Below are 14,680 nucleotides of genomic sequence, written 5' to 3'. Positions count from 1 at the left end.
ATGCATTTTATGGGTGAGGGGGGAAAGTAACAAACCTGAAATTTAGCCACACAACTGGAATTGCAAAAGTTATACAGTTTTCCATCAGGCATTGTGGCTTGGTATTGAGGTAAAGAGTTTCGCTTACAAAAATGGCAAATAATTCCCAAACCTAGAAGAAAAAGAAAGATACATACCTGATTTCCTTATAAAGTAAAAGATCTTCTGAAAATGTTAACTGATTTTTTTTAATGGGTCTCTCTACAAATTATTCTCATATTATCTGTACCTTAAATTTTCAAGATATTTTCATCTTCAAAAAATACTGCCAGGGATTAAAAGAAAGCTCAGCAAAAAAGAGCTCTTGCAAAGGAACCAAGCTCTGTTCCCAGCACCCACAAAGCAACTAACCAACTTTTAACACCAGTTCTAGATAACCCTTCACCCTCTTCAGACCTCTATGAGCACTGCATATACACAAGTACACACAGACAATGCTGGCAAAACACCTATACACATAAAAATGAGAATAAACATTTAATTACCTACAGTATAAAAGAATACATAAAAATGTTTTAGATATTTTTGGGCTTAATAGTAGTTTTAGCTAATCAAATACAAATAAAGCCTCACTAACTTTTAAAAATTAAAAATTATGGAAAGCATCAAAATAATTTTAGGCTTACAATAAAGAAGTTCAGTATGAGAAAATCAAACAGTTAAAATTATATAAAAATAAGATCAGCTATCTTTAATATACAATTATGTCAATAAACTTTCCAAATACTTAAAACTTACTTTGTGACTTTGCATATTTTGTCTTGTGACTGTTCATGCAAGCAGTTGAACAATATGGCTCCATATATCCATTAGGACCTATACACTGAGTCATATCAAAAAATCTGCACTGTGTTCGGCAACCAGTACACGTTGTCAGTTTTCTATATTTCTAAAATTTGAACATAAAAAGATAATTAAACACACACACACACACAAACACATACACACTCAACTAGAACTAATTTCATAAAGCGTTTTTTAAGAGCAAAAGACAGAGCTCTATGGAGCCCAGGAAGGCCTCAAAACTTATGACCTTCTTTCCTTAGCCCCACAAAATCTGTGATTGCAGAAATATGTCATCATGCCTGACTCAAAGCCTTTCCTGTCATTTCAAAATGATTCTATTATATTCTTTCTAAATTAATTGTGCCACCCACTAAACTAGGATCTAGCAAACCAATCGTCATCTCAATCTCCTTTAAAAAAAAATGGTTTTTGTTGATATTTAGTTGAAAATCTAGGAGAGGCATAATAACTTTTCTGTGTGTACGTGGTTTGGAGCTGTGTTCAAGACTGCATCTCTAAGAAACAAAAACAAAGAAAACTCTATGGCTACTAAATCTCACTGCCTGGAGGTAGATTTTGGAGCCCAGAAGTTGAAAAAACAGATCAAGTTCTGGACAACTACTATTTGGAAAACAAAATAATGAAGGGATCTGCACAGAAAAGAACTGTGGCTACCTAACCACCGATATCTCAAAAGAGGCTTTGGCGAAGAACTACTGCGTGCATGTGTGAGAGGACAGAGTGACAGGAGCTGACAGTGCTGCATTTATCAATCTCAGCATGTACAAAGTTGAAGCAGGAAGGTAGGCTACATAACGTGACCCTGTCTCAAAGAGATACAGCACCAACAAAAAACACCTCAAAATGGAGCACAGAGAGAAGAAAATAATACATAGCGCCTCAGTGGTAAGAAACATTGACAGCAGGAGTCAGATGTGTGAGAGAGGCATTAGTTCAGGTAAGCAACACCAAAATTGTATCTGAAAAGAATTGTCTAATGACACACAAGGATTTTCTGACGAATAAAAAACATGAAAAATTTGGTGGAATTGAAAAATCTATTTCTTGGAGGAAATGAAAACATTCATCATCTGATATAATTTAAGAGAATAAATTTTAATAATTCCTTAGACAGCCGGGCGGTGGTGGCACACGCCTTTAATCCCAGCACTTCGGAGGCAGAGACAGGCGGATCTCTGTGAGTTCAAGACCAGCCTGGTCTACAAGAACTAGTTCCAGGACAGACTCCAAAACCACAGAGAAACCCTGTCTCGAAAAACCAAGAAAAAAAAAATTCCTTAGACAACTATTATGTTAAAATACACTTTAATGCTTGAAAATGGATGCAACGTTATGACATTTGACACCAGGAACTTACACAGTATAAGATAACTAATTCCCACAAGCTGTCCTCTGCCCTGCATATGCCCACATACATATACAAACATGAAATTTTTTTTTTATTTAAATGAATCTTCAATCTCAACAACATTCCTGCTTACCTCAGGCTGCATTAAGAAAGAGTCCTGCATGTGATCTCGAACTTCCTTCAGGAAACTTGGATGACTACCTACCTAAAACATTTTAAAAGATTTTGTAAGTGCATGAAGAAAAGGTGTCAGACTGAAAAGTAAATAAAAATCTATGAAAGCTGCTTCAATGATTGACCGATTTAAAACCTTCTCCTTTCTTTTTAACTTATTTTTTTAATATTTATTTTATTTATTATGTATACAGTGTTCTGTCTGCATGTTTGCTTGCAGGCCAGAAGAGGGCATCAGATCTCATGATAGTTAGTTGTGAGCCACCATGTGGTTGCTGGGAATTGAACTCAGGACCTCTGGAAGAGCAGGCAATGATCTTAACCTCTGAGCCATCTCTCCAGCCCCCTCCCCTTCTCCTAACTTTGAACAATACATTTTCTGTTCTGTGCTCACTATTGAAGAAGTTGGGGGGAAGAGGGAAATACAATGATAAAACAACACCCCCCCAACACACACACACACACAAAATAGAGAATAAGAAAAGAGCCCTAGACTACGAAATCACATTTAAGTTTAAAAAAAGCAATCCTCATCACCAAAAACAAAGTTCCAGGACAGGCTCCAAAACCACAGAGAAACCCTGTCTTGAAACCGCCCCCCTCCCCCGAAAAAATAAAATTAGTAAAGCAATCTATGTCAAAACCCAAATTACAGATGTTAGAATTATCTGACAAAGATTTCCTAAGTAGCCATCATAAAAATGTTTCAATAGTTATAATACGCTTGAAGAAGAAATAAAATAGATGCTCTCAATTTAAAAACAAGATGGGGAGCCAGGTCTGGTACTGCACACCTTTAATCCCAGCACTTCAGAGACTGAGGCAGGCAGATCTCTGGAAGTTCAAGCTGGAACCAATGCTATATAGTAAGATACTGTCTCAAAAAAACAAAGAAATAAATATAAAAAAAAATTAAAGAGCCAGGCGGTGGTGGCACACACCTTTAATCCCAGCACTCGGGATCAAAAAAAAAATTAAAAATTAAAATTAAAGAATCAGAGAACTGTAAATAGATAATAAATAGAAACTACTCTGTGTTATCTTTGGATCTGTGGAGGATTAAGAAAAGAAGACAGGGGGGCTGGAGAGATGGCTCAGTGGTTAAGAGCATTGCCTGCTCTTCCAAAGGTCCTGAGTTCAATTCCCAGCAACCACATGGTGGCTCACAACCATCTGTAATGAGGTCTGGTGCCCTCTTCTGGCCTGCAGACATACACACAGACAGAACATTGTATACATAATAAATAAATAAATATTTAAAAAAAAAGAAAAAAAAAGAAAAGAAGACAGAATTCTCCAAGAAATACTGCCTGGGGACTGGAGAGATGACTCAGAGTTTAAGAGCAGTGGTTACACTTCCAGAGGTCCAGAGGTCCAGAGGTCAATTCCCAGCAACCACATGATGGCTCACAACCATCTGTAATGAGATCTAATGCTCTCTTCTGGTGTGCAGGAGAAACCCTGTCTGGTTTCTCGAAAATGGCAGGTGTCTGAAGAAAGCAGCTCACACAGTGAAGTGTTTTCCAGCAATTATAAGGATACAAGTTTAATCCCCAGAATCTAACTTAAAAAGCTGGGCATGGTGGTGGCATACATTTGTAACCCCAGTGCTGGGGGACTGTAAATGGATAGATGCTCTGGAACTCTGGAGCCAGTCAGTCTAGCCTAATCATGAGCACCAAATCTCAGGGTAAATGCCTCAAAAGCCAAGGTGACTAAAGAATAACACAACTAATCTGTGACATACATACATACATACATAACATTACATATATGCATCCACGACGCACCGATGCCATCTCTAGCCCCCCCCCCCCCAATAATCAAAAAGAAAATGGAAATTACAGATACAACTCAGTGGAAAAGCATTTGCTTAGCATATGTGAGGCCCTAGGTGCAGAAAAGGGGGGAGGGATAAGCAAGATAAAGAAAATATTATATATAGAGGCACACCATTATAACTACAGTACTTCCAGCATACAAATACAATCAATGTAAATAACCAAAGAGCATACATAATTAAAATACAATGGACAACATAGGAATGGTGATATATGTCTACAACCCCAGTACTTGGGAGGCCAAGGCAAGAGATCAAGTTCAAGGCCAGCCAAAACTACAAGTTCTGTCTTAAAACAAAGACAAAATAAAGATAATGTAGTGAGAATTTTGAGCATCTTTGCTTTTATTCTTATAGACAGAAATGTGTACTCCCTTCAATCCAATTCCTACTTTGAAACTCTAACTTCCAATTGAATTGTTATGTATTGTTATGGCTAAACAAGGTCATAGAGGTGGAGATATAATGAAATAAACCTGGTTTCCCTTTAAGAAAAGAGAAAGGCAAAGCAAAAACAGTTGTAGAGAAGTAGGAAGTAAAGAAGAGGCAGGACCAGAAACTTGAACTTTCATCTTCCAGAACTGTCAGAATGTCAATTACTATTTATTAAGTCAGAGTCCATGATCTGGTATATAGTAGCCCTAAAGAACTAATTAAATATTAATCTAATCATGTTTTCATAATTTAACTTTTAATAATGATTTCATAGGGGCTGGAGAGGTGGCTCAGAGGTTAAGAGCACTGGTTGCTCTTCCAGACGTCCTGAGTTCAATTCCCAGCAACCACATGGTGGCTCACAACCATCTGTAATGAGATCTGGCACCCTCTTCTGGCTTACGGGCATACATCGAGGCAGAATGTTGTATACATAATAAATAAATAAATCTTAAAAAAAATTATTTAAAAAAATGATTTCATGAAATTACGATAAAATGGACTATTCTTCCATAAAGAATGAAAAAAATCAATCCATGTAGTGATAGGGAATGAGTTCAGAGACATATACGGCAACGCATACATTAAGATACCTTCTGTTTCAGGCAGCGGTGTACACACCTTTAATCCCAGCACTCGGGATACAGAGGCAGGTGGATCTCTGTGAGTTAGAGGCCAGCCTGGTCTACAGAGTGAGTTCCAGGACAGACCCCAATGCTACAAATCAAAACAAACAAAAAAAAGAAAACCTCAAAAAAAAATCATTAAAAAAAAGATACCAGCCGGGCGGTGGTGGCGCACGCCTTTAATCCCAGCACTTGGGAGGCAGAGGCGGGCGGATCTCTGTGAGTTCGAGACCAGCCTGGTCTACAGGAGCTGGTGCCAGGACAGGCTCCAAAGCCACAGAGAAACCCTGTCTCGAAAAACCAAAAAAAAAAAAAAAAAAAAAAAAAAAAAAAAAAAAAAAAAAAAAAAAAATAAAAAAAAGATACCTTCTGTTTAAGAAAAAGATAAACTATCAGTAGCTTGGCTATTTCCTTAAGTTTCCAAAAAATATACAAAACAAAGACTAAAAATTGATACCTAAAAATAATACAAAGGAATCAAGGAGAAACAAAATAGTAGCTAAACTAAAGCTAAGCTTGGTATGTATATTTTATGTCTACATGTATTTGCAAAGTCAAATTAGAGGGCTAAAACTGGAAATTAATCTAAAAGCTGAAATACAAAGGCCCAAGTTCTAACAGTTTGAAAGTCCCTCTCCAAATTCCCCCAAAAAGAAAATTCAAAAGAATTATACTAGATCACAAGTTAATTTTCAAAAACCTATATATTTCTTACTTCATTTGAGTTAAGCCATTTTCATATAAAAAAAATTATAGAATTAAATGAGATCCCAAAATAAATAAGGCTAAATCCTCCTACAATGCTTCCAAACTCACCCAAAATACCTGGGGCTTTAGCACATGAGTTACCTGTTTGTATTCACTGACACAACTCTGACAGCAAAATCTTTTCTGCTGACCATCAATCACCAGAACATTATTTCCAGCACCTTTACTGGGCAAATATTCTCCACACTGTTCACAGCAATTCATTATTAGACCATTGGCCATTCTATATCTATTGAAGCAGTGGTCACTGCATAGCTTATGAGTCATATTTTTAAAACTAACTTCATGGCGAATCTAAAAGAAAAACAAACAGAATTTTAAGAGTGTATCTGTTTTCAAGTAGCTAAAAAACTTAATTCACAGCAACATAAACACAAGAAGGCTAATTTGAGGAAAAGCAAAAATCAAAATACATTTTTCTATGTCTCTGAACTGTTTATATACACAAAAACATATGAACACATGCATCACACTTATCACTATAAACTTCTCTAAAAATAAATTAAAAACAACAGAAAGCCGGGTAGCGGTGGTGCATGCCTTTAATCCCAGCATTTGGAAGGCAGAGGATGGCAGATCTCTGAAAGTTAGAGGGCAGTCTATTCTATAAGAGCTAGATCCAAGACAGGCACCAAAGCTACACAGAGAAAACCTGTCTCGAAAAACCAAACACAACAGAAAATACATACTTTCATAAACAGACTTATTATAAATCTTTAGACAACTCCAAAAGAAATGATATAGTACACTGCGCTAGGCAAGGAAGAAAAAAGTCAGTACTACAAACAATTCAAATAAAGTATGCATATATAGGTTACTTTAATATCATAATAATGTGAATTAATTTTGGAAATTCTTCCATTTCTATTTGCCTGTTTGTGTTTCTTGTGTTGTTACCCAATTGTATAAATAAACATATGACCAATAAAAAGGGGAAAGTACAATCATAATACTATAACTCTTTTCTGTCAACCTGATGAAATAAACAAGGTAATTAATTCTTCCTGAGTCAGCTTTCTTGGAAGACTAGGATTACATAATGGAATACTCTAAAAAGTTTATATATCCTCACTTTTAAGGACATAGGCACCAATAAAAGAATAGGGGGAAACTGTCAACATCCAAAATGATCTCACGTGAGAGCAAGTGAAAAGTACAAACCTCGGTGAGTTTGCCACAGATTGTGCATCTCGATTTATTTAGAGCTCCTTTAGCAGGACTCTGCTTGTCCTCATAGAGAGACAGGCAAGATGTACTACAAAATTCTTGGAAGGATTCACTTGAATCTACTTGAGCAACAATTGTTCCTTTCATTGTAGTTATATCTCTGAAAAATAAGACGTACAACTTATGTTCCATTTCAAAAGTAACTAAAAATAAAAGTTGTAACTGATATTTTTAATTTCCACAGACTAATTCATGGAAATCAAACATCATTTTTAGATTCAAGAGATCACTTTTAGTATAAAGTATGTACTCTTGGGAAAAAAAAGATCAAAAAGTCGCCGGGCAGTGGTGACACATCCATTTAATCCCAGCACTCGGGAGGCAGAGACAGGCACTATGAATTCGAGCCCAGGCAGGACTACAGAGTGAGTTCCAGGACAGGCTCCAAATTTACAGAGAAACCCTGTCTCAAAAAACAAAAACAAAAGATTAAAAAGTGAAAACAGCCAGACAGTGGTGGGGAATGCCTTTAAACCTAGCACTGGGAGTAAGAGGCAGGTGGTTATTGTGAATTCGAGGCCAGCCTCTACAGAGCAAGTGCCAAGACAGGCAGGAAAGATACACAGAGAAACCCTTTCACACACAAAAAAAAAATTATACACACACACACACACAAAAGTAAAATTATTTGATTCTGTCACTAATACTTTATCTTCTCATGCACTAACAAGGCTTTAAGATTGGAAAAACTAAAATTACGATAGTTGCATTAAATTAAAGTCAAAGACTAATTTACTTCAACTGATAATACCAGTTCAATTCCCCTCCCCAACTAATAGGCAAGCATTAAGACTCCTAGATTATGGGAATTTAACATCAGGAGAGACTACACAAAGTATTTTCTACTTAAATGTACCACTTGGCAGGCATGGTGGCTCACATCATTAATCCAAATACTTAGTTGGGGGGAGGGTTGGGGAGAGCTTGGGGAAGTGGGAGGGTTGAGATGGAGAAAGGACGGATATGGGAGCAGGGAAGAAGATATCTTAATTAAGGAAGACATTTGGGGGTTGGCAAGAGGCTTGGCTCTAGAGAGGTTCCCAGGTGTCCACAGGGATGTCCCCAGGTAGGACCCTGGGCAGTGGAGGAAAGGGTGCTGAACTGGCCTTGTCCCATAGTCAGATGACTATCTTGAATATCACCATAGAACCTTCGTCCGGCGACAGATGGAGATAGAGACAGAGAACACATTGGAGCACTGGACTGAGATCCCAAGGTCCAGTTGAAGAGCAGAAGGAGGGAGAATATGAGCAAGGAAGTCAGGACAGGAGGGGTTGGTCCACCCACTGAGACAGTGTGCCTGAGCTAATGGGAGCTCACCAAGGCCAGCTGGACTGTGACTGAACGAGCATGGGATCAAACTGGACCCTCTGAATGTGGCTGACAATGGGGGCAGACTGAGAAGCCAATGATAATAGCACTATTTGTCTCTACTGCATGTACTGGCTTTTTGGGATCCTAGTCTGTTTGGATGCATACCTTCCTAAGCCTGGATGGAGGGGGGAGGTACTTGGACTTCCCACAGGGCAGGGTACCCTGTCCCCTCTTAGGACTGGAGGGGGAAGAGGGAGGGTATGTGGAGGAGATGGAGGGAAATGGGAGGAGAGGAGGAAGTAGAAATTTTGAATAGTATTATTTATAAAGCAATAAAAAATAAATTAAAAAAAATAGTTAGATGGTAGAGGTAAAAAGCATCAGGAGTTCAAGGTCCTCAGTATACAGTCAACCTAGATTACATAGACCCTAAATTATAGAATGAATTAATGTATAAATAAATAAAATGATGGGTAAATACAATAAGGGGGCATGCACCTGCAATCCCAGTACAATGGAGAAATAGTGTGACTGCCATAATTTTGAAGCCAAAATGTCTTATATAAAGTTCTAAGACAGCCTGGACTACAAAGCAAGACATCTCAATAAATAAATAAATACACAAAAAAAATAATAATAATACTATTGACTTTAAATTTAAATACTAAATTTCTAGACTATTACAGCATTTAAGTATATTGTAAAATAATCTAAACACTATAGAACAATTGTTTTTGTCCTTGGATTTACTATAAGAATAAAACACTAAGTCCTTATCAGAAGTTCAATACACTTAAAACTAGTTTCAGATTTGAGCAGCTCTGAGAGAGTACAAAAAAATCCACTTGACCCTCAATACAGTGTATCATCCAGTTTTGTTTGCAATCATTGAAAACAGATCTAAAACAGGACAGAAACTCTTATTTTCAAGAATACCAAAAAAACCCCAAAACAAACAAATTAAAAGTACCTGGGTCATAAAACTACATTTTGACAACAGTCAAAAAAATACTCAAATATATAGAATGTATCATATCTGTATCATAAGTGTAAGCACACAACTTTCTAACATTGTTATATTCTTACAATTAATAATGCATTTAGTAGTAGAGTGCCTCTGTAAGGTGAGGCTCTGGGCTTGATCCCTAGCACTGTAAATAAAGAAAAAAAAGTAAATCAACATAAATATATTTATATTGTTATTATATTATATAAATATTCACATTTTTGCAAGGGATTCATTGGAGATGACAGTCAAAATTACAAGGGCCTAAATAAATTAGTTCAAAACCTACCAAATAGGAAGCCCAATCTATAAGCTACCAGATTTTCAAAGTAGCTTACCAAATTTTAAACATGAATGAATTCATCTCTAAGTGTCTCAATGAAATTTCTAAAAAAAATTTATGATCATTATTTAACCACATGGAATGGTATGAAAGGTTAATCTTACTTTTTACACATAACACAGAGTTTCTTTGGAGCAGGTTTATGAGAGAAAGAAGAAAGGCAGGTGGTTGAACAAAAGAGGTGAGCTGATCCTTTTCGTTGATAAGCTGTCTGCCCCTTCTGCAGAGGTTTCTTACAGTTTGCACAAGTGACTTTAACTGGTTTAGTGGGCTGCTGTTGAGCAGAAGGCTGGAATATCTGTTTAGGAAGTGAGGCCACTGGTGATAAAGAATCCACCCCTTGTTGTTTCTGGTTACGAGGAAATGATGCTGATTGGGATATCCAGGAATCTAAAACAAAATATGGAGAAAAGAATAATCAAATAGGTATTTATAGACATAAAACTTTATTAGCAAAGAAATAGTTTTACTTTTCTAGTATGCCAAAGTTTATAATACTAATTAAAGCCACATGTGATGGCTCATGCCTATAATCAACACTTGGGGAACTGAAACAGGAGTGCCACGAATTTAAGACAAGCTTGAGACCCTGCCTCAGATGCTAATGAAGCAACAATATTTTGGGGGGGTGTTTGTTTGTAATTGAGGCAGGGTTTCTCTCTGTGTAACAGTCCTAACTGTCCTGGAACTAGCTCTTGTAAACCAGGTTGGCCTCAATCTGACAGAGATCCAACTGCCTCTGCCTCCCAAGTGCTGGCATTAAAGATGTGCACCACCACAGCCTTGCATCAAGCAACAATTTTGCAGAAGTAGGAGCATCTGTGGGTAAGATTGTCTGCTTTCTAGAAACAATACATTATAGTCTTAAAAATGGCAAGACAGTAAATTTAAATTGTTCTCATAAAAGAAACGAAGTATTTGGTATGCTGTGTGATCAGCTTGATTTAGCCATTCCACAATGTACACATATTCCCAATCAACATGTTCTACATGATAAAAGCACATTTTTTTCTGATAATTTAAATAAAAAAGAATGGCCAGGCAGTGTTGGAGCATGCCTTTAATCCCAGCACTTGAGAGGCAGAGGAAGATAGATCTCTGCAAGCTCAAGACAAGCCTGGTCTACACAGCGAGTTCCAGGACAGCTAGTACTGTTGCACAGAGAAACCCTGTCTCGAAAAATAAAAAGAATGGAGCTGAATAGATTAAGTTGGTAATGTACTTGCTACACAAGCATGAGAATCTGAGTTGAACAGAACTCACAGTTTTTATTTTCTTTGCTTGCTAGGTTGTTCTATTTTGTTTTTTAAAAAAGCAAGCCAAGTGGGTAGAGAGATGGCTTGGAGATTAAGAGCACTGGTTGCTCTTCCAGAGGTCCTGAGTTCAATTCCCAGCAACCACGTGGTAGCTCACAAGTATCTGACAGGCAGAACAATGTATGCATAATAAACAAACAAATCTTTAAAAAAAAAAAAAAAAGCCGGGTGGTGGCAACGTGCGCCTTATCCCTGCAGTCAGGAGGCAGAGGCAAGCAAATCTCCAAGTTCAAGGCAAGTCTGGTCTATAAAACAAGTTCCAGGACAGCTTGGACTGTTACTTTCCTGGGAGGGGAGAGCGAGGTTGAAGCAAGCTAAGTAAGGTACACACTCATAATCCCAGTACGGAGTCTGAGGCAGAAACAGATTCCAAGGGTTCACTGGCCAGCCAGCCTAGCCGACTTAGTGAGTTCTAGGCAAATAAGAGATCTTGTCTCAAAGAATAAGACAGACAGTGACTGAGGAACAATACTCAAGATTAACCTCTGGCATCCAAAGGACTGCACATGAACCCTCCACAAACACCCGTTCACATATACACAACAAAGCAATAAGTAAAAATAAATTTGCATTCTGCTCCCTCCAAGATTGGTATACCACTTAGAAAACTGTGTTTCACTCTTCTTTAAACTAGAAATAGCACCAAGCATTAAATGTGGTAATACAAGTAATAAAGCACAGTGACTAGCATGCAGGAAGCACTCAAAAATATGTCACTGGCTATGAGATAGGAAGTGCAGAGAAATCAATAACCAGGCATGCTAGCAAATTTGGAGACTTCTTTACCTACAAAAATATTTAAGAGTGATTTCTTGGTTCTGATCCATTCTATCAGCCTAATGGTTTCAAGCATAACGCTCTTCAATTTAAAAAATAATGGAAGATGGTGATGTAGTTCAATTGGCAGGGTGCTCCCCAAGCATGCATAAAGCCCAGGCTCCGTCCTCAGCACCACAAAACATAGGCACAGTAACACAAGTTTAGAATCCCAGCACGTGGAAGGTAGAAACAGAAGAATCCAAAGTTCAAAGTAATGGAGCTCAGCTGTTAAGAACACTGCTCTTAGCCGGGCAGTGGTGGCACACGCCCAGCACTCAGATCTCTTCTGTGAGTTTGAGGCCAGCCTGGTATACAAGAGCTAGTTCCAGGACAGGCTCCAAAACTACAGAGAAACCCTGTCTCAAAAAGTCAAAATAATAATAATAAATAAATAAATACCACTGCTCTTACAGAGGATGAGGGTTCAGGTTCCAGCACCCACATGCTGAAGAACAACCATCTGTAACTCCAGTTCTAGGGAATATGCCACATTCTGGTCTTCATTAGCATGGGGCATGTAGGTGGTGCACATACATATGTAGGCAAAAGCTCACACATTAAATAAAAAAGAAAATTCCTTTAAAATTCAAAGATATTATTGACTACATAGTGAATTTTGAAGCCAACCGGGGCAATGTTAAACCCTGGCAGAGAGGTGATTTATTTGAACGAGCAATGTCCTCATGTATTGAAAGACTTGGTCCCCATCTGGTATAACTGTTTAGAGAAATTATGGAATTTTTAGGATGTGTAGTCTCCGAAAGTAAATAAATCACTGGGGGAAGACCTCTTAAGAGTTCACAGCCTTGCCGGGCGATGATGGCACACGCCTTTAATCCCAGCACTCGGGAGGCAGAGGCAGGCGAATCTCTGTGAGTTCGAGACCAGCCTGATCTACAGAGCTAGTTCCAGGATAGGCTCCAAAAGCCACAGAGAAACCCTGTCTCGAAAAACCAAAAAAAAAAAAAAAAAAAAAAAAAAGAGTTCACAGCCTCATCCCACTTCAAGCTCAAACTGTACTTCTGCCACCATACCTTCCCCATCATTACAAGCATTTTCCCTTCTGGAATTACCAGCCAAAATAAACTCTTTAAGTTGACTGTGCTCACTGTATTTGACCACAGATCAACAAAATACCTAATATGCCATCTTCAAAGACAAAACTTTAAACTCAGCTTGGTGATGCATACCTGATCATCCCACCACACAGAAGCAGCTTAGACAGATCGACCCAGTGTAGCAGATTAAAACTAGGCAAGAAGATCTTCAACTAGTCTGAGATGATACATATGAACATATAGAACACACAGAACAGACTGTCTTAATTAAAATATATAAACACATATATATTTTTTATAAATAAAGAATAAACAGTGATGGTGCATGTCTTTCAGATCCCTGAGTACCAGGCCAGCCTGGTGTACAGAGTGAGATCCAGGACAGCCAGGGCTATAGAGAAACCCCGTCCCAATAAACAAACATACATACAAATAAATGACAATAAAATGCTTAAGCATATTAAGCTTAAAGAAGAGGACTTTTAACACAAGTTTCAGGAGACAGATAGACCAAGAGTTCCAGGCCAGCCAACAATACAAAGTGAGGTCCTGTCTCCAAAAGCATACTTTATAAACAAGGGCATCTATTTTATACTTACTTAGGGGAAATGGTGCTTTAAGATTATATTTGGCTTCATGACTGTAGAAATAATGTATTTCTTTAAATAACAGCCCTTCTATTTGTCTACTTCCAGGTTTTCACTTTCTCCAATATTTAAAAATATTTTAGGAATAGGCAAGAATGGTAATTACTTATCTAAGCCCTTAGTTTTATATAAAGAGATAAAGAGGCAACCACTACATTTTCCCAAATAACACCAGTAGAAGAACTGGTATAAATAGCAAGATTTTTATAACACTTTTTTTTAAGTCAGGGTGGCCTCAAACTCTCTATGTACTTGAGACTGACAATGAATTACTGATCCCTTCTGCCTTTAGTTTCCCCAATACTAGAAATACAGATTAGCACTATGGTACCTAGGTAGTTTTCCTACTCTTAATCTATTCTCTATTACTAATGAAAACAGCCCCAAAATGCAAGAGCTAATTAAAAACTACATCAGTGTGATTATATTTTAAGTTTGTTTTTTAACAACTAGAAGTCAGCTCTCCTCTTCTACCACGTGAATTCCAGGACTCCCAAGTGAGAAGATCTCCATAAGATTTATCTATAGGCAAGTTTAATCACTGTCTGACATGGAAGGGCCCAGCTCATTGCATGAGTTGTGCCATCCTTGGATAGGTGGTCCTGAGGTGTTTTAAGAATACAGGTTAACCAAATCAGGAGAGAGCAAATCCATAACCAATACTATATATAGCACGACTTCTTCATGCACATGGAGACAGACAGAGAGAAATTGAGATAGAAACAGGCATATATACGTGCAGAGCAGAGAGAGATGAAAGAAGAGAAATACATTGTAAAAAGGCCAGTTTTATATGTTGGTTGGTTTGGAGAGTGAGCTTTTTGAGATAGTATCTCACTGTAGCTTAAGAAGCCCTCAAATGTGCTACATGGCAAAGGAAGGCTTTGAATTCCTCATCTTTCTGCCTTTATCT

General features: G+C 37.7%; 1 protein-coding gene across 5 annotated transcripts in view; it reads right to left on the bottom strand.

The window, feature by feature from the left end:
• Positions 1–14,680, bottom strand: part of Zmym2 (zinc finger MYM-type containing 2) — a 71,261-nt gene that overhangs the window by 35,340 nt on the left and 21,241 nt on the right. For all 5 annotated transcript variants that reach the window (XM_075949455.1, XM_075949456.1, XM_075949453.1 and 2 more), the window contains 6 exons: positions 10,032–10,317; positions 7,199–7,364; positions 6,119–6,331; positions 2,328–2,399; positions 778–928; positions 36–151 (listed from right to left, as the gene is read on the bottom strand). In XM_075949455.1, coding sequence (XP_075805570.1) covers positions 36–151; positions 778–928; positions 2,328–2,399; positions 6,119–6,331; positions 7,199–7,364; positions 10,032–10,317 — 1,004 coding nt within the window. The remainder of the gene's footprint in view (positions 1–35; positions 152–777; positions 929–2,327; positions 2,400–6,118; positions 6,332–7,198; positions 7,365–10,031; positions 10,318–14,680) is intronic.

Source organism: Microtus pennsylvanicus, chromosome 15, assembly GCF_037038515.1.
Source record: "Microtus pennsylvanicus isolate mMicPen1 chromosome 15, mMicPen1.hap1, whole genome shotgun sequence".
NCBI lineage: Eukaryota > Metazoa > Chordata > Mammalia > Rodentia > Cricetidae > Microtus > Microtus pennsylvanicus.
Note: the sequence above shows the minus strand (reverse complement) of the source record. Positions and strands in the feature narration are given on the sequence as shown.